The 20,663-nt window shown below is 34.8% G+C and overlaps 1 protein-coding gene across 4 annotated transcripts in view; it reads right to left on the bottom strand.

Annotated features, from left to right (window-relative positions):
* Positions 1 to 20,663, bottom strand: part of BCAS3 (breast carcinoma amplified sequence 3) — a 764,111-nt gene that overhangs the window by 417,434 nt on the left and 326,014 nt on the right. For all 4 annotated transcript variants that reach the window (XM_011979152.1, XM_011979154.1, XM_011979151.1 and 1 more), the window contains exon 16: positions 2,422 to 2,572. In XM_011979152.1, the coding sequence (XP_011834542.1) occupies positions 2,422 to 2,572 (151 nt within the window). The remainder of the gene's footprint in view (positions 1 to 2,421; positions 2,573 to 20,663) is intronic.

Below are 20,663 nucleotides of genomic sequence, written 5' to 3'. Positions count from 1 at the left end.
AAAAAAAAAAAAAAAAAAAAAAAAAAAAATTGGGGAATTTGGGTATACAAGAATTCCTTTGGATAGTCTTGGAACATTTCTGTAAGTCTGAAACTATGTCACAAATAAATTAAAACCTAGTACTCATTGTGTGACAAGTATCAATTATTCTCTCTGAACACTTCAATACAAGGCATGCTAAAAAGAATTTGAAACCATAGCAGAAATGAAATGGTATGAATTGAGATACAAAGCCTAGTAAATAATATGATACAAGTATCTTAACTAACATTTGTTTCAAAGCATATAAAATAACTCAAATTGATAACACTTCCCTTGTTAATAATTAAATTGTTCATAATACAACAGAATGCTCCAAAAATCTGAGAACAGAGAGCAAATTTTTATAAGAAAAGGAAACATAAGAATTTTATCTAAATTCATAATGTGTGGTAACACAGGAGGACACCCAATTAACTAACAGTTTCTATTCATCTTAGTGTACAGAGAAATGCAGTAGTAAGAGGGAGACAGAGAGAAAGAGAGCAAGAGATTTTATCTCCTTATGGAAAATTTCAAATACTACATAAAAAAGACTCACTTCCTATCCCTCTCCATAAATATTATGAATTAAATTCTAACATCATATCATTTTATGCACTAAACTTCAGTTACTATTTCAGAGATATATTTGGAGAAGCTCATTAGAAAAAGAGAGCTAATTCTTTGCATTATAAAACAGGACAGCTCTTATGTTAAAATTAAATAAACACACGCCAGAAACAAAGCACTAGAATATGCTTTTATGACTCCAGGAGCCTTTTGAACCTTCTTAAATTTCCCTCACTCTGAATATAAAATTAAAATACAGAAAAACAATTTTGAGGATGGTTTCACTTAGATTCAGGAAAGACAGGCTAAAATCTGTAAGTACTTTGGAGAACTGTACAATGCTGGAGTGAATCAAGATGATACAGTTATGTACTGACTAACTTCAGTAAGTAAAAAAGAAACTTTAAAGTTATGATTCCAGATTTAGTCCCATTTTTTATTCTACATCACAGGAATGTAATACACAATGAAAAAATAACCTAATTGTCAATATAAAGGACATAACCTCTTTACTATTCACAGCCATTATTCTTAACTTATTTGAAAATAAACTAACAGAGGAAGAGAAAGTTGAAATCCAACTTAAGATTATACTTTTGCTGGACCCAAGGAGTTAAAAAGTTGAAAAAAATTAAAAAGATATACAGGCCAAATTATTGGTGCCTTAACATGTCTGATTTGGGAAGAAGTTTTGCTAAAAAATACTGCAAATGCCACAGACTCAATTTTATGTCTGCATGCAGCAACAGGATCTCCCTATATACAAACACCACTCCACCTAGCTACAGGGTCAGTTTCTATGTTATGGTGATACCTGGAGCTCAAAGGCCTTATCCCTGAGACTACTGAGTATTTCTTCTCACAAAAGTGACCTCTGTAAACACATTAATACTGAACACAACAAAATTAAGATATATTGACATAGCAGCCAAATAATTTAATATATTCCTTTCATTGGAAAGAACTTGAGGACTGTTTGAGGCCAGACAGAGTTTTTGCCTGACTACTTTAATACAGAAATGTAAAAACATTGTTCCATTTCAAATTAGGTTAAACTTCAGCATTGCTCACTATGGAAAACAAGTAATTTGCCTATAAACATACACATTTTCTGATATAAAATGGATTTCCAGTGTTAACATACAATTGAATATCTAATAATATCTTAGACCTAGCAGTTTATTTTCAGGAACCTAATGAAGTGATAATCTTATATTCCTAAGGGGTAGCAAATTGCTAAAATAAGCACAAATAAATCAAGTGAGTCATCAAAAGTCTTTAAGGAAGTTAATGACCAATCTTAATAAAGCCAAAATCTTAGTGCACTGGCTTTGAAAACTACCAATAACATCATATTGTCCTAACACTAACGACAGATTATTATATGTAAATTATATCTCAATAGAGATGATTTTTTTCAAAGTATTAAAAAGATGGTTGTCATCTAAGGTTCTCTCCGTATTTGTATCTGTCAAAATTTGGGAGTCATTTCAAATCCCGAAAGAGCCAGGAAAATGAAACTGTACTTGCAGGCAAAGCCACAAGGCAGTAAGGGTAAGACGAAGTAGATGGATCTGTTTTTGATTAGCCAATACTAGTTTTCACAGCTTGTCACTGCTTTGTTTTCTCGATGGATGTGTGTATACATGGTTGTGTGCAAGTATGTTTGTGCAAGTTTTATGCTTTGTACTTAATCTGATGCCATTAAGTCTCATTTGAGCTGGAAATGAAGAACATAATAAAAACCACACAAAGAAAAAGTATGTTTTATTTTTATTCATTCAACCCTATAAAACAGCTGTTAAGAAAGCACCAAGCCTGAAGCCTTACCCTGTTCGTTTGGTGATGGTCCCCAATGTCATTGGCTGCTTGATTTGTGCAAGAGGCATCACTACCATCAAGCTGGGGAGAGGAGACAGTCGAGGGTTGCCAGGGTTGTTGTTGGTAAAATTGTTATAGGAGTCTTGGCTGTTCAGTTTTCCTACAAAGAGAAAAATAAAGAAAAGCATCATTAAGGGAAGTTTCCTATCTCTGATAGGGTTTTCACTGACTCCAGTAATCATTTAAGAAAGGCATCAAAGGGGCCGGGTGCAGTGGCTCACGTCTGTAATCCCAGCACTTTGGGAGGCCGAGACGGGCAGATCACGAGGTCAGGAGATCAAGACCATCCTGGTTAACATGGTGAAACCCCGTCTCTACTAAAAATACAAAACTTAGCTGGGCACGGTGGTGGGCGCCTGTAGTCCCAGCTACTCGGGAGGCTGAGGCAGGAGAATGGTGTGAACCCAGGAGGCGGAGCTTGCAGTGAGTGGAGATTGCGCCACTGCACTCCAGCCTGGTCGACACAGCGAGACTCCGTCTCAAAAGAAAAAAAAAAAAAAAAAGGCATCAAAGGTAGAATTGATGCCAAGAGAATTACAATTATGTGGATGAGAAGAAACCAAACTATTCTTGGAGAGCTGGATGGCTCATGCCTGCAATCCCAGCACTTTGGGAGGCCAAGGCAGGAGGCCACGAGTTTGAGGCCAGCCTGGGCAACATAGTGAGACCCCATCTCTACAAAAAATATCAAAAATTAGCTGAGTATTGTGGTACACGCCTGTCATCCTAGCTGCTCAAGATTGAGGCAAGAGGATTACTTGAGTCCAGAAATTCAAGGTTACAGTGAAATATGACAGCATCCCTGCGCTCCAAGCCCGGGTGGCATACAGAGACCCTGTCTCTAAACAAACAAACAAAAAAGAGGTATTCTGGTAATACCAAGTGTGACTTAATTATTAACATATTTCAGTCTTTGGGAATTAGGGCTGAATTCCTTATCTTTCTAAAGACAGTTAAGGTGGTTTGTTGCCCTGCTTAGGTCCTCACATCCAACACAATCTGCTAGTTCCCCCATACCTTGTCAATTTCTAAACAAAAGCCAGCTGGGCTTTTCATAGGGATTACATTTAATCTGGAGATCAATTTGGGGAATACTGCCATTTTAACAATAATATGTCTTTTAATCCAAGAACTTAGGATGCCTTTCCATTTACCTAGGTATTCTCAAATTTCTTTCAATGTTGCTCTGTAGTTTTCAGGGTACAAGTTTTTTGTTTTTTGTTTTTTTTTGAGACGGAGTCTCGCTCTGTCGCCCAGGCTGGAGTGCAGTGGCTGGATCTCAGCTCACTGCAAGCTCCGCCTCCCAGGTTCACGCCATTCTCCTGCCTCAGCCTCCCAAGTAGCTGGGACTACAGGCGTCCGCCACATCGCCCGGCTAGTTTTTTGTATTTTTTAGTAGAGACGGGGTTTCACCGTGTTAGCCAGGATGGTCTCGATCTCCTGACCTCGTGATCCACCCGTCTCGGCCTCCCAAAGTGCTGGGATTACAGGCTTGAGCCACCGCGTCAGGCCAGGGTACAAGTTTTATACTTCTTTGGTTAACTTACTACTAATTATTTCATTCTTTTTCATGCAATTTGAAAATGGAATTGTTTTCTTAATTTCATGTTTCAGATTATTCATTGCTAATGTATAGAAATATAGGTAACTTTTGTATACTGATCTTGCATCCTACAACTTTGCTGAACTCATTTCTTAGTTCTAGTAATTTCTTCTGGATTCCTGAGGATTTTCTACACACATAATTACGTCATCCTCAAAAAAGAGATAGTTTTACTTCTTCCTTTCCAGTCTAGATGACTTTTTTTTTTTTTTTTTTTTTTGCCTCACTGACCTACCTAGAACTTTCAGTGCAATGTTGATTTGACAGGGGAAAAGCAAACTTTGATTTATTTTTCGCTCATTTTTGTGTATGTAGTGAGAGTTGAGGTTCATTGTGTTCTTTTTTTAAAACATAGATGTGTAATTGTTCCATCACCATTTGCTAAAAAGATTATCCTTTCTCCTTTAATTGCCTTTCCATGTTTGTCAAAAACCAACTGACCATATACGTGTGGGTCTATTTCTGGATTGATCTATGTGTTCCATTGATCTATGTAGCCTTTCAGTAATACCACATTTTCTCAATTACTGTAGTTTTCTAGTGAGTCTTATTAATTGATGGGTTTATAGAGAAAGTATAAAAATTACCTCATTTTCTGTGTTATGGAGTAAGCCAGTGCCTGTAAGCCAACAACTCTTTCATGCAAAAAACTTCTTATTGATCTAATGTTCATTTTATATCACTGTTCTTGACTGCTGATAAAAATTATCAACTCCATTTATGTGGTTAGCAATAGATAAGGCATTTAAAAAATGATAACCACAGTAAATACACATATAATTGTTTTTACTAATTCGAATTAAGTTGACAAATTTATGCACACAACAAAAGAATCCCCCCCAAAAGTCCTAATTAATATCTTATTTCTGAAACACATCCTAAAAGACATCTGCTTTAAAAATAGCATGGATTCAGGATAGAGGGAGAACTACCACACAGAATCTAATGGTAGTCTGAGAGGTAGTAAAAAGTCAAAAGTGCCTTTCTAAAAAATCATAACAAGATGACGGTGGCTTCAGAATTAGGATAATGGTTTAACCAAATGTTACTTCTTCCTTGGACACAAATCTATCTTTTTATATTACTCTATAGAATTATCAAGTTAAACTCTGATAAATGTCTCTTTTGTAAAACACAGGGAAAGATAAGAAATTCACGCAAATAAAATAAATCGTTCTCTATCTCCTCAATTTCCAATTCAGAATACACATTAAAGTTAACAGAAGCCATCTATACCTGTTGCAGGAATAACAAAAGACAGAATTCACAATACATACAAGATGATTTAGGCTACAACATAGAATCTTGTAGAAAATATGAAGAGGGAAATCACATTAAAATACCATATTTGTGGAAGAATATGAGAATAACTGCTTTATAGTCAAGCCATTCAAAGTAATTTATTATCACACTCTCAAGGCCAAAATTGATGTAGATAATTATAAAACTGCTATTAGACAACTATGCTAATATTAATTTGAATTTGAAATCAGACTGCAACTTTATGTCACAAGCTGGTGAAAATTAAGGTATATCACATATATTTCACAACTAGTAAACAAATATTTGTTGAGTGCCTTAGCCTATGATAACACTGTAAGGGACTGTTTTCCTTGTTACCGTGAAGCTTACAGTCTAACAGGCACCAACAGGAATTATTAAGTGCTAATTGCCTAGAACTAAAGATAAGGAGACGTGGGAACACCTTTATTTGGAAAAGGGCTAAAGGAAAAGGGCAAATGGGATATGATCTAGACTTTGAAAATCGGACAAAATATGGATAAGGGTAGGAGAGAAGGAATATTCTGGGCATCAAGGATAGTATGAGGGAAGCGTGGTCTAAAGGGATGCCATTATGGGAGGAGTAGTGAGGAATCTCTAACGATCGCAGATAAAATACTTCAGTTTTAGGAGGACCTCTCAACTGAGCCAGAGGAGTAGGAACTTAGGTTAAGTTCTTCAGAAAGGGAACAGTATAGATGTTGAAGTCATTGAATTTGACAGATAAAAGGAGTGGTCTAGGAAAATGAAGTGATTCATTAAGAAGTTCCAAATCTGTGGTTTAGCTAGACACGACTTAAAATGTTTCACTCTCTCACCAGGATAAAGGACAACCTCAGGATAGCAAACAAAGAGCTTCAGATCTATCCTTCTCAACCTGTGTTTATGCTGCAGAGTCCATTTGAAACCAGCACATCTGAGAGGGTAAAATAAGTTGTATAGGTTTTACATTCATGTTCATGTTCACAGGGGTGGTGTCTGTCTTACATATTAATGGATATGGCTAGCAACTTATAAACACAGCTTTAATGAAACAATGGGTATATTAATAAAATGGTCAGTAAGGCCAAGATCTAAGAAGACAAAACTCAGAGAAAAAGCTACTAACTCTAATAGTCTTCAATAGAGTAGTTTCAGTAGTGAGGTGGAAAAGTCAGAGTTTAAGGAATAAGCAAAGGGACTGCTGATAGGATAAAAATCAAGGTAACAGACAGAAAACAAAGATTTAAAGACTAACACTGAAAAGAAGACATTAACAAAGATGACATACTGCGCCAAGCAAAAGTTTCATTCAACCTTCGCTCTGTCACTTCACACTTTTGGAGGCTTATTGGTATCAGGCCCTGTTCTAGATTCTGAAGAAGTAAGTCCAAGGGACTTTCAAAGAGTTCATAATATAATAGTACAGAAAGACATATTAACAAAAAATGAAAAATGGGAGAAAACCATGCTAATAAATACATCTGAAAAATGACTCAGGAACAAAAAGGAAGGAGTCACTTTTATTACTGTTTTAAAGGACAACTTAAAAAGGGAGAAAAGGTATACAAATTTTGAGCATAAAGGAGAGAATCTCTATCTTCTTATTTTGCTTTTCTAGTAGAAAATAAGGGAGGAGAGATGTATAAATAACATCAGAAGTTAGTAAAATCAAAGAGCTAGCTTAGACAAGAAATCTCAATAGCTGACACAGACATATAAATAATACACATTAAAGAAACAAATGAAATAACTACACAAAACAGCCTAACAATCCTTTATTCCAGGACCTATTGTTAAAATCTTTGGTTATAAATGATTTTACACTATTTATTCTGTCTTGGATTTTCTTTGAAAATGCAGCTAGAATCTAACAAACCTCCAGATTTATCCTTCACAATACTGAAGACTCCACCAAGATGCCTGGACTCCTGAGGATAGTGTCTTACAAGTTATCAATAGCAAATAGCTCAATAAATGTTTGCCGAATGAAGGAAATGTATTTATTTCCATATCCAGGACATAGAGAAAAATATGGCCCTATGATCTATAGAAAAAATAATTCTGGAGGGGACTCAGTACTTCAGAAGGTTGCCAGATGACTGGAGTCTGCAGCTTTCACTATTCTGCTCAGTCTCATGTTCACTGGACTAGGAGGTTAGACTTGATAACTTTAAAAATAGATCTTTAGACACTTCCATGTGGTTATATCAAGCCTAAATTTTCAAGCCAGAATTCTTCATTAAATCTCAAGCCTCTTAGTATAAAGAAGTTCAGCAGGAAGAACCCTGCAGTGTCGGCCTTGGACCTGGATGAAGTCTATCGCTATTCTTTTTCTTTGCTCCACCTCTCAGAAATACATAAGATACAAATAATATTTCTGAGATCTATGAAGAGAGTTACAAGGTATCACCTTCACTAACCCTTCTTTACTATACTCTTCTATTTTTTCCTTTATTGCATGAGTACAATGAAAAAGAACAGAGGTTATTTAAGTGCAGTTTTGGTAGTGGACTGCATGAAGTCTTGAGATACATAAAATATTTCACACACCATTATACTTTCAAATTCCAGCTAAGAGGAGACCTGTAAGTGACAAATGCCATGAGAATGAATATTCTCACAGTATTTCTGGCACAAGCAGACAGAGGAAGTCCCAAAAATCTCATGAGAAAATAAGCTCATCTAAGACTCTCATCCCAGTTTTTTGGGCTTACTCTATATAGATAAACTTGCATAAGCCTCAGGCTTTTGGGTCTTTATCCAAATCCACTAGAGCTTTGATCCTTTAGAGGTTTACCAGTCCCCACGATAGATAGAGTTCTCTTGGGGGGAAGAAATTCCAAGTTCCAATAAAATGGTTTCTCAATAAGTTAAAGCAGGAATTCTATTTGGGGACATAAAATTATTTAAAAATCAGAATTTTTAAAACATCCCTTGATGTTTAAAGCTATGATGTCTTGTTTTGTTCTGTTTTCAGTTTTTTGTTTACTGCTATTATTGTTTTTAACGTTATAATACAAAGACATTAAACCAGAACCATTCACTTTGGGATTCAACCACTGACTTTCTGTGTTTATCTTCTAAAAGTTTGCAATTAAAAAAAAAAAAAAGGAATTATGAAAACAACTTCTTGTGCTTTTTTTTTCTGTTATCTTTTGGATAAAGGATATCTATAGGCACGTTGTACTTTGGGGAACACAAACTCTCCATCTCCATACTAACAAATAGTTCCACTGTCTGTATGTATGAGAATGACGTGGTGTGATCTGTTTACTAAAAGTTTTGCTAACTTCAAAATGCCACCTTACTTATGCTTTGTCCTATATTATGTTTTCCCAGACATTTTACACTATAAAAACACAGAGGAAAAATGGATTAAGTTGAGGATAAAAGCGAACAGAGAAAATAACAATGGGCTTTGTTGCCGCGCTGGAGGAACAGCTTGTCAGGTCAGCTTTGCAGAGAGGCATATTCCCAAACCAGTCATCATTAACAGACTCACTTCCACAGGAAAAAAAAAAAAGACAGAGTCTGAAAACTCCGGACAAAAGAAATCCCTGCAGACAAAGTAAAAACAAATTAAAAGACCCATTATAAAACACAGATGCTACAAGGAAAATAAACTTTCTAAGATTTACTGGGCTTTGACAAACTTGGACATTTGTGGAAAAGACATCAGCAGCAACTCCCAGGTAATGTAGCTGCAAAGTTAGACTCCTTTCTGTTTTATCTTTACCCTCTGTGCAGAAGCTGCCAGGTTGGTATTCTTAGCTTCTGAATGCAGTGATGTGAGAACATGTGAATGTGGCAAACTGCCAACTCCAAGAACTCTCTAAAGCTAGCAAAACTGAAATTGTTGAACATTTCAGATTATGTTAAATATTAAAGTTACTATCAGTGTATCTGTGTGTACATATGTACAGTTGTCTTTCTTCTGAAATGCAAACAAGAAGAGGGGAAATAAAGAATGAATGTATATGCATCCTTTCTACCTTTAAAAAATTTCCATATCTTACCATACTATGAACAAAAGGACATAAAATCGGTTAAAAAATCATTAAGGAATCAAATGATAATAGTTGTAGATCAGAAAGTACCTTAAAGGAGTGTCATGCCAGGGAGATAGAGAAATTTTTGTTACAGGTTTCTAAAAGTTATTGTTAATGGAGGACAAAGAAAGATTCTTCAGAATAGAAGGTACGAGAAACTAAGACCTACAATGGAATAAAGTGGGTCAAGTGAAACATTTGGAGGATAAAAAGAGCACTGTGCTTTTGTTGTCATTAGAGATATGAGGTAAACAAGTATAGAAATGGCAAAACTTCATTTGCAAAAAGAGCTAAAGGACACTAAGCAATGGTGCCCTATGAAAGAGCAGTGTTATTAGGAGATCCACATATCATTTCACCTATTCTTATCACAGACACAGACCTTATTCACTTTAGGCACTCCACTTTTCTGAAGGTTTACAATAGACATCTTCCTACAACTCAGTACTCTAGACTCCCACGACTATATTAAATTCTGTTCTCATCACCTCTCCATACACTTATCTACAAGACCCACTATGGTTCTAGGACATAAGCTCCTCACCTAGTGTCTTTGGTCTCCTATTTTGAACTCTCGCATTTTGAAATCGGATTACTGAGCTACACTGAAGGCCAAGGTCAATGTGACTCTCTGGCACTCCTCAGAAGACAATTCTACGAAACAACCCTAGTCCCAAATATCTCCTTTATTTTTGCCCTCTTTGCAACACTTTACCTATTCTAAGACATCATGTAGATGTTCTATTCCCTATATCATATGTTTCAAAAATAAAAACTAGAAGATGAGTTCTACTGGGCATTTTTTTTTTTTTTTTTGGTAAACTTTTGTCTTCTACAGAAGAGCAAAGCTTTTGGTCTGTTTTTAATATCCTGCTGTGGAATTGACAGGGATAAAAATCTAAAATATACCAAGGAGTTTAACTAAGTTAATTCTGTAGTTGAAAAGCTCTGACTTCTTGACTCTGTCAAAGAATACAATGGTAGCTTGTTTTTAAATAGTCACTGGAAATTTGGGCTCTGAAAAGTTAAAAACACTGCTTAGTTCTTGCTTGCCATCCAATCTAACATTAAAGCTTTTTCAACCAAACTCTCAATTATTTAATAAAAAAATACCCTGTGTAAACGAGAATTTCCTGCAGGTAGGTTAATTTTGGTTGGGATGGGAGTGTGTGTGTCTCTCTCTCCATCTCTCTCTTCTCCCCTCTCCTAGATGAGAATGTCAAGCTTCCCAGCTGCAGTTCCAGGACTTTCACCCTCCTTTATGACCTTTTCTCAGGCATGTTCCAGTATAATCTGTAATCTACTCAAGTCGGAAAAGGAAACAGCAGCACCCTGGTGAGAAACAGTGCCTTCTGACCCACATACCAAACTGGGCGGAAGCAATGCTTGTTCACAGGAGCCAAGGAGAGTAGAATGCACAACTAAAAGAAAATGAATTGTGTGTGTGTGTGTGTGTGTGTGTGTGAACATAAACACAACAGTTTAGGTGACAATTAAAGACAGAAAATGCTGAAAGACAATCCTGTCTGGGCACTGATTTATTTTGCCTATAACTTTTTTTTTGGAGGCAATCGATGGTGAAGTAAAAACACTGCAATTTTTGATGCATTTCAAGCAAAAACACTTGTTGCTTTCTTTGAGTAAAAAGTTCATGTCACCATAGACATTACTGTAGGTACTTTGAGAAAGGGTGGGAAGGTAGGAAGATGAGAGAAATCTCCCACAAAATGAACATGGAAACAAGAATCCAATCTTTTTTTCTTTTTTAACAGGATGGGGATTGAGATTATTAATGATATTGTCATCACTTCTCCCCACTACATACAAAGTAGCCTGCATGGAGCTTTGCCTAGGGCTTATTAAATGTCACTAGAATTAAAAGTGTACTTTCAGGAGAACTGAAACTGTATATATTTATGTATGAATACTCCAATAAATAATTTGCTAGGTAGTTTTCCTTTTCTATTGTGAATCCATTATCACCTGTTAATTATTATCTGAATGTGCTGGTTACTATAACATACAAATTTAAGTATTTTTCTTCTCTTAAAGCTAAACTAAACCCAATAAATTTAGAAATTTGATGCCTAAAAATTAAAAGTCATAAAGAAATAATTACTGTTGCTAAAATTCTAAGTAGAGCAAGTATAGTCGACACTACTCCAAAAGGTAACAAGGTGGGCCTAGAACAAGGAATATGGAAAACTTAGGAGGCAAAAAATTACCCTAGAAAAGGAGATGAAATCAACAGTTAGAAACAATGTTTATAAAATGCAAGAACACAGAAGGAAAAATAATAGAACTAGCTGTGAGGAAATCTACTGAAATATAAAAAATCTGTCTGAAAAGTTTCATGCAATTAAGTCTCAATCACAGAGTCAACCCAAACTTGTAAGTTAAATGAACAAAATATCCTCCCTCAAAGTGGTAAGTTTATTACTTATTATTCTTAGAGCTCTCCAAGATTTTAGAATGAAGAAAATTTATTAAGAGTTGGTGCTCTTAATATTTAAGAAGGGTTAGCAATTTTTAATTCATTTTAAGTATTAGGATTGTAATTTGACACTCTTTCAACAATGAAAAATCAAACAAAACAGTAAAAAGACTATATTTAACATGAGAGGGAGGAAAGTAAATTCTTCATATGTATAAATAAAAATTTAAAAAAAACAGATCTTTGACCTTAAGCCTCAACTTGTTTCTAAATGTATCATATTAAAGCACCCTCAAAATTTCCCACTCCTCTGAATCAAGTTCGAATATAGTACTGAAACTAAGTTCTCAAAAGTGAGGAGTTTTAGCCTAATGAAAAATCCCCAGAATTAAACCTCCATAATCTAACATCCCTTAGAACAAGTCTGAGGTGAAATGTGCTCCCCAAAGTATAAGACCTCATTAAATTATTTCTTGAAAATACTCTATACTCAACTCTCCCATCTTTATCTCACAATGAATTTTCAGTATCAACAGAGTAAACAGATATTCTTTACTGTAGATGGAAAAAATATGGAATCCTATCTTCTTGTTTCAACAAATGTGACTTTATTACTTAAACTGCTAAACATACAAGATGTAGAAGTATCAGAAGTTGGTTCTGAGATAAACACTTTGTAATAAGATGAAATATAGAATTAGTTGCAAGATTTAAAGTGTATTTTCTTAGATCTGGAGAACTCAAAACTATTTAATTTTACATTTGCAGAACTTATCTTTATATACTTTGTATACCTATACATTAAAGAATGTACACTTAAGGAACAATTTAATATAAAATCAAAGTATTTCCTCTTGAATAAAAAGTATAGCCACAAAATATAAGTAACTTTCCTAATAATTAAAATGATGTAAACTGAAAGAGCAAAGACTCTCTTCTCTCCACAGTCCCCTATTCTCCCGCCCCATCCTACAGACGCCTTCCTTCTTTTTACCCATGACTGTTAAGGATATTTTCTGGCTCTATTTCAGCATCATGACTCAGGTCATGAGAAGTGTCAAAGATGCATTTCCTTCAGATGGGAAAGAGCAACAGATTATAACAACCATACAAAGATGGGAGTACAGTACGAAAGGGCCAAATCAGCATTTTTGACAACAGGGCAGATAAAACCTTTTCTATTCACATATACTTTATTTCCAGTTTTAAAACATTTAAATATCTAACAAAATATGCTTACATATTTTACTCAAGATGAAAACAGGAAACTAATACTCCATTTAGCTGCCTAAATTATCAACAACTTGTGGAACAGTTTACCAAAAAAAAAGAAAAAGAAAGAAAAAAAATCAAACTAAGCACACCACACGAATACTACTAGTTCAAGCCCTTCTCTTCTAAATTTACTTTTCCAAAAGTATGCCTATGACTTTACCTATGTACGTAAAACCTACTTTTACAAAAGATCCTTGACAGTAAGAATCACAAAGAGGAGTGATACCACCACGATCCTCAGTTGAGAAATAATGACTCTTCTTTCCCTGTAATTCCCTGTGAAGCCGAAACACTTTCTTAATCAGCTGGAGCACTGCCGGAAAACTATATTCATTTATCAGTACTGTCATGCTATTTTTTCCCTCATCTATGGTTTTATCAAATATAGACACATTTCAATCTGCTCCAAAACTAGACCAGAGCGAAACACTATTGAACATTAATTAAGCATTCTTTACTAGAGATGGCTCTTAATACAGAAAATGGAACGCTCTATTTCTTCTGAAGCCAACAACAACAGTGCCCACGTTAATTCCACCTTGGTCCATTCTGAAATAGTAATTTCCCTCTTGTGCCTCATTCTAGCTTCAATATTCTCACCTGCAAAAACACATCATCCAATGTTAATAACTCTTTCAATGAACCTTAAATCCTTTTCCTTTTCTCATCCTCCTCCAAATTCAAAATGTCATTTACCTTATCATGGTAAGAACCATCATAATTTCTATTTCTATGCATAATCCTGGTATAGCCCTGATCCCAGTCTTGTTGTCCTTTTGTAGTTTACAACTATCAACTAGCAGATTTCTAGTTCCTGCTCAGATTTCAACCTCAGGACTATTCATGTCTGTTACTCTCAAGTCTGATAATTTCTAAATCTGTTCATATGGGTCAATCATTCAAACTCTGGCTATTACAAATCCTAAGAAGCCTACTCATTCTCTTCGCCCTCTCCAATTTTTCTCCAAATTAAAACGCACACACACACACACACACACACACATACACACACACATTTCAGGTCTTCCTTTTGATAAGTACCTAAGGAAATGAACATTCACTTCTTTTCCCAAAATTTGTTGTTCTACCCATTTGCACTTCTTTATCTGAATAAGTAGTTTTTACATTTATTCACTTCAGCAACTAAAAATTCCATCTCCAGATTTCCATAGAAATATTTTTATTTTAGTGGAAACAGACCAGAATTTCTGACTTAACTGTCCTCCTAACTAGGGAAGTAAGACAATAATCAAATGCAAACAGGTTCTCCAAATCCTCTTTTTGTTATTCTAATCACTAGATAAAAATAATGTTAACTCCTTCAACTCCTTGAAAGCTAACTTTTAAGTTTATTGCCAGAAACTCTTCATTACCCGAACCCCACCCTGAACAGAGGATAGAAGAATTTCTCTGTGGGAGAACTGACCAGTGTACGTGAAAAGACCTATGGATAGTGACTATTTGAGGTATGATAATAAAATGGCATTCCTATCTGATAGACCACTGATACCTGTAAGGTGGTATGCCCTTCCCACATTCAAAAAGCTTCCAATCAGTTCCTGTATTGATTTGTTGATTAGCTGAATAAAAATTAAATAATTAATTAAAAATGAATTATTAAAAAATAAAATTTAAAAATAAAAATAATCAGTTAATGATCCATCAAGGATTCCCCATCACTGAGGTCAGTGTTTTGGTTCAATCAGTCTGATGGAGTCTAGGCCTCAGTATTTCTCAAATCTATCCAGCTGAAGTATAATGGACAGTTACGGGTTGAAAACCACTACTGCAGATGGGCTTGGTGGCTCACACCTGTAATGCCCAGCACTTTGGGAGGCTGAGGCAGGCAGATTGCTTGAGCCCAGGAGATCAAGACCAGACTGTGCAAAATGGCAAAACCTTGTCTCTATTTAAAAACAGACAGAAAAGAAGACAAGAAAGAAAAGAAAGGAAAGAAGAAAAAGGAAGGAAAAGAAAGGAAAGGAAAGGAAAGAAGAAAAAGGAAGGAAAAGAAAGGAAAGGAAAGGAAAAAAGAAAGTAGGAAAAGAAAGAAAATTACTGCTTCGACATTAAAGATAAAGAAAACAAAAAAAATTGAAAAAGGAACTCAGAGGAAATGGAGATAATAAAAGGAGGACAAAAAAAGCTTCAAAATTTATAACTATCTCTTAAAGAGGTAAAAATATTACACATCTAAAATGAGAAAAGGCTATGATAATAAAAGAAATGTTCAAAGAAAATCATATTAAAAAGATTGCAGAAATAAAAATGCAACAAGAAGCTGGAAGATAACGTTGGGGAAATTCTCATAAAGTTAAAAAAAAAAAAGAGCGAGACTCCGTCTCAAAAAAAAAAAAAAAAAAAAAAAAAAAAAACATAGAAAATAGACAAGACAGTTAGGGGCTCAAGGTAGGAGATACATTATTCAAGTAATAGGATTTCCAGTAAAGGGTCAAAAAAAACCAACTGAGAAAAAAACTGAAGAGTTGAAAGAAGAGGTCTCTGGGGAATGACATGCGAGAGTGGGGAGGATAGGACAAAAAGTGCCTTCTTTCATTATAAAATTATATTTTTGACTTTTATAATAAATGCATGTATTTCTTTGATAAAAAATAAAAATTATATTTAAAGAGTAAACAACAACAGTAAGTGTCCAATCAATGTTAATAGAAAAGAGTAGATAACTATTAGGCCTTATAATGCCTCAATGCCTCAAAAATGAAGTTTAATCACTCTGATATTATAAAGTATACAGATAACAAGTCCCTGAATAGCAACACATACAGAATTTAAAAATTTAGCATAATGACCCCACATACTCAAATGATATAACTAAAAAATTTGCCTCTATTCAATCAATGGTATTCATTCAGAGGAACTGGGTATCTGCATGTAGTACTCAGAAAAGACATTAATTGATAGTAATATATTTCCAAAATCGAATTTTCTAAGAAGACGTTGAAGAATAAATCACAGAAAACATAATAAAAAGGAAGAGAGACTATTTAAGATCTGATAAGACATTAACATCCCTAGTACCTTAGGGTTCGTGCCAGGGTTGCCTTGATTACAATTAGAAAAGTTGAGAAAATATTGCCCTCTAGAGGCATGTCTCATTAACCATTTAAAAATAAAACTATTTTGAAATCTGGAGTTATGATTTGCCCATGTAAAAAATACATAGAAAAGTAAAAATATTTCCACAAGCAGTAAAAAGCAAAGAAGAAATTCTGGATTAATTTCAAGGGATAACTACATTATCTGGCATTTATTTAAAGGCAAACTTACAGAGAAAAGAAATGTGTTATATCCAAAATGAAATACACAAAAAGATAAAATGTCTAAATAGAGTTTATTTGGTTTTAAACTATTTTTAAATTAATTTTCATAGCACTAAATTTTAAAGTATAATTTAGAGGCAATATAATATCGGGTTTCCTTTAAAAGATATCCCACTGGCAATTTTATTTCCCTCAAAAACTAAGCTATCTATACCTTTCTCTCAATTTTACTGAGAACCTAAAACTTCTCTTTAAAACCCTATTTAAAAACAACAACTGTACAATCTTCATTTCATAGCTTCTCCCATTAATGATTCTGAAATGAAAGCATATTGTTTTCAGGAAGGTATTACGAGGTCACTCTTTTCTATCCACTTTCCCTAACAAACTCATCTGCTCTGTCTTGAGAAAACAGTAAATGTCAAAACTAGCATAGTGTTATGGCAACATTTTTTTTAAAAAGATGATAAAAGAACTTGAGAAAAATTCACCAGGATTACTTTAAATTTGAAAACAACAAATGAAAAACAAAACTGCATTTGAGTTAAAACAATAAAGTACACGTAATCAGTAAAAACCCAGGTACTAAACTAAGATATACCCCCACAAGATTTTTCTCCATTTAACATGTTTATACTATTTATATACTCTATGTCATATGAGGCATAAAATTTAAAGCAGAGCTACAGTGCACTTGATTGATTTTTCTTGGCAAAAATTAAAACATGCACATGGAAACTTCAATCCACAAGTAAACAGTGATGTGGAAAGAAAAGTCAAGAAACATCACATTATCATTGATTCTCTTAAGTAGGTGAAACTATATAAGGCTGACATGTGCGGTTGCTTTGTATTTACAATTGTGATGTGGTCTGTATCAAGAAAACTACTGATCAACAAAAGTTAAAATTACAATAAACCATCAAATGAAAGCTATAAACAGAGTCTCTGAGTGGTAAAAGGAATGCCTCATACAGATGCTAAAAAGAAAAGTGATACTTCCAGTTTTGTAAAAGCACTTTACTGAAATATGGAGGCTCCAAGTCCAAGAAATGAGAGGCTTTGTACAAAGGTCTCCGAGTCTCATCAACCACTTCCATTTAGAAAAAGCAGAATCTAGAATTCAGATGCCAAAATCTATGACTCAAAGATGACTACCCCTCTGAGGATGAACAAGTTAATAGGCAAGGAGACACTTCCAGGAACTCTAGAGAACTGCAGAAGTGAATCCAAGATCTGTTTGTTAACTCAATGGAAATTGCAGGAAGAAAACAAATTCCTTAAAAGTCCCATGACACAGTGAGCTCTATATTTCTGAACCTAAAATGGAAAACTAATTTGCAAAATAAAGAAATGGCAAAGGCTCAAGAATAGGTGTATTAATTTATAAAACCATATTTCCTGACGTATACAATTAAAATGAGCAAAAACCAATTAAAATGATAATACTGCCATCACTTTTGGTTTCATATTGGTGTAGCAATGTAGCAACTCAACTTATCAATATTGAGCCCCATATTGTTCTAAAAGCCTTTAAAGAATAAGTCCAAAATTATTATATTTAATTTACTCATTATTTAGTGAATTACTTATTTATTCTGTTTTCTGGATAACAGGTACTGTACCAAAAATATGAAAAATGAATCAGTGCTATAGACTCTCACATTAATAGCAGTATCAATAATGATACTAATGATAGCAACTACAGTAATCCTCCACTGAATATTTGATATGTGCCAAACACTATTTAAAGGGCTCTGATTCTCATAGTTACTCTATAAGATTGGTAATATTATTATTCCAATTTTACAGAAAGAAAAGTAAGGTGCAGATAGAATCAATAATTTGTCTATGGTTACAGAGTTAGGAAACCATGGAACATAGATTCTACCACCAGGGAGTCTGATTCCAGGTCCTCTAATTTCCTGACCAAGGAAGTTTTAACTTAGTCATCAACACCATCAAAAATAAAAGTAGACTCAAAATAGTAAGAGCCATCTATAACAAACCCATAGCCAACATCATACTGAATGGGCAGAAGCTGGAAGTATTCCTCCTTAAGAACTGGAACAAGACAAAGATGTCTACTCTCACCACTCCTATTCAACACAGTACTGGAAGTCATAGCTAAAGTGATTAGGTAAGAGAAAGAAACAGAAGGCAACAAAATGGGAAAAGAGGAAATCAAATTATCTCTCTTCACCAACAATATGATTCTATACCTAGAAAACTCTAAAGATTCTGCCAAAGACTCCTTAACCTGATAAATTACTTCAGTAAAGTTTCAGCATACAAAAATCAGAAGCATTTCTATACAACAATAATAGTCAAGCTGAAAACCAAATAAAGAATGCAATCCCTTTAAGAAAGGCCACAAAAAAATCCCATAAAATACCTAGAAATACATCTAAGCAAGAAGGTGAAAGACCTCTACAAGGACAACTACAAAACACTGCTGAAAGAAATCACACATGACACAAACAAATGGAAAAGTATTCCATGCCCATGGATTGGAAGAATCAATATTGTTAAAATGTTCATTATCACCCAAAGTAACCTAAATATTCAATACTATCCCTATCAAACTACAGAATTTCACAGAATTAGAAAAAACTATTCTAAAATTCATGTGGAACCAAAAAAGAGCCCAAATAGCCAAAGCAATCCTAAGCCGAAAGAACAAAGCCTGAGACATCGCATTTCTTCTTCTTTTCTTTTTTCTGAGACAGAGTCTTGCCCTGTCACCCAGGCTGGAGTACAATGGCGTGATCTCGGCTCACTGCAACCTTCAGCTCTGGGTTCAAGTGATTCTCCTGCCTCAGCCTCCCAAGTAGCTGAGATTACAGGTGCACGCCACCACGCCCAGCTAATTTTTTTTGTATCTTTAGTAGAGACGGGGTTTCACCATGTTGGCCAGGATGGTCTCGAACTTCTGACCTCATGATCCATCCGTCTTGGCCTCCCAAAGTGCTGGGATTACAGGTGTGAGCCATTGCCCCTGACCTGAGACATCACATTTCGAACTGTACTACAAGGCTATGGTAACGAAAACAGGACAGTACTGGTGCAAAAATAAGACATATAGACCAATGAAAAAGAACACAGAACTCTGAAATAAAGCTGCACTCCTAAAATCACCTGATAATCTTCAACAAAGTTGACAAAAATAAACAACGGGGAAAAGATAAAACTATTCAATAAATTATGTGGAGAAACTGGCTAACTACATACATACAGAAGAATTAAGCTGGGCTCCTACCTCTCACTACATACAAAAATTAATGCAAGATGGATTAGAGACCTAAATGTAAGACCTGAAACTATAAAAATTCTAGAAGAAAACCCAGGAAAAACTCTTCTGGACACTGGCTTGGGGAAAGAATTTATGACTAAGCCCTCAAAAGCAAATGCAACAAAAAAATTGACAATTGGGACCTAATTAAACTAAAGAGCTTCTGACTATCAACAGAGTAAACAGACAACCTACAGAATGGGAAAAAATACTACAAACTATGTATGTGAACAAAGGACTAATATCCAGAATCTATAAGAAACTTAAATCAACAAGCAAAAAACAAATGACCCCATTGAAAGGGGCATTTAGACATGAACAGACACTTCTCAAAAGAAGACATACAATGGCCAAGAAACATATAAAAATGCTTATCATTAATCATCAGAGAGATGCCACAATGAGGTACCATCTCACACCAGTCAGAATGGCTATTAGTAAAAAGTCAAAACAACAGATGTTGGTGAGGCTGCAGAGAAAATAGAACACTTACACACTGTTGGTGGGAATGTAAACTAGTTCAGTCCCTGTGGAAAGCAATTTGGAGATTCCACAAAGAACTAAAAATAGAATTACCATTTGACCCAGAAATCCCACTACTGGGTATACACCCAAAAGAAAATAAATCATTCTTAAAAAAAAAAAAAAAAATGCACTTATATGTTCATCACAGTTCTATTCACAATAGCAAAGACATGCAATCAATCAAAGTGCCCATCAATGGTGGATTAGATTTTTTAAATGTGCTACATATGTACCACGGAATACTATGCAGCCATAAAAAAAAAAAAAAAGAATAAAATCGTCTCCTTTGCAGCAACATAGGTGCTACTGGAGGTCATTATCCTAAGTGAATTAACATAGAAACAGAAAACCAAATATGTCATGTTTTCACTGATAAGGGAGAGCTAAACACTGGGGGCATACAGACACGAAGATTGGAACAATAGACACTAGGGATTCAAAAACAGAGAGGAAAAGGGTGGGGAGGTTG

Source organism: Mandrillus leucophaeus, unplaced genomic scaffold, assembly GCF_000951045.1.
Source record: "Mandrillus leucophaeus isolate KB7577 unplaced genomic scaffold, Mleu.le_1.0 Scaffold20, whole genome shotgun sequence".
NCBI classification, from domain to species: domain Eukaryota; kingdom Metazoa; phylum Chordata; class Mammalia; order Primates; family Cercopithecidae; genus Mandrillus; species Mandrillus leucophaeus.
Note: the sequence above shows the minus strand (reverse complement) of the source record. Positions and strands in the feature narration are given on the sequence as shown.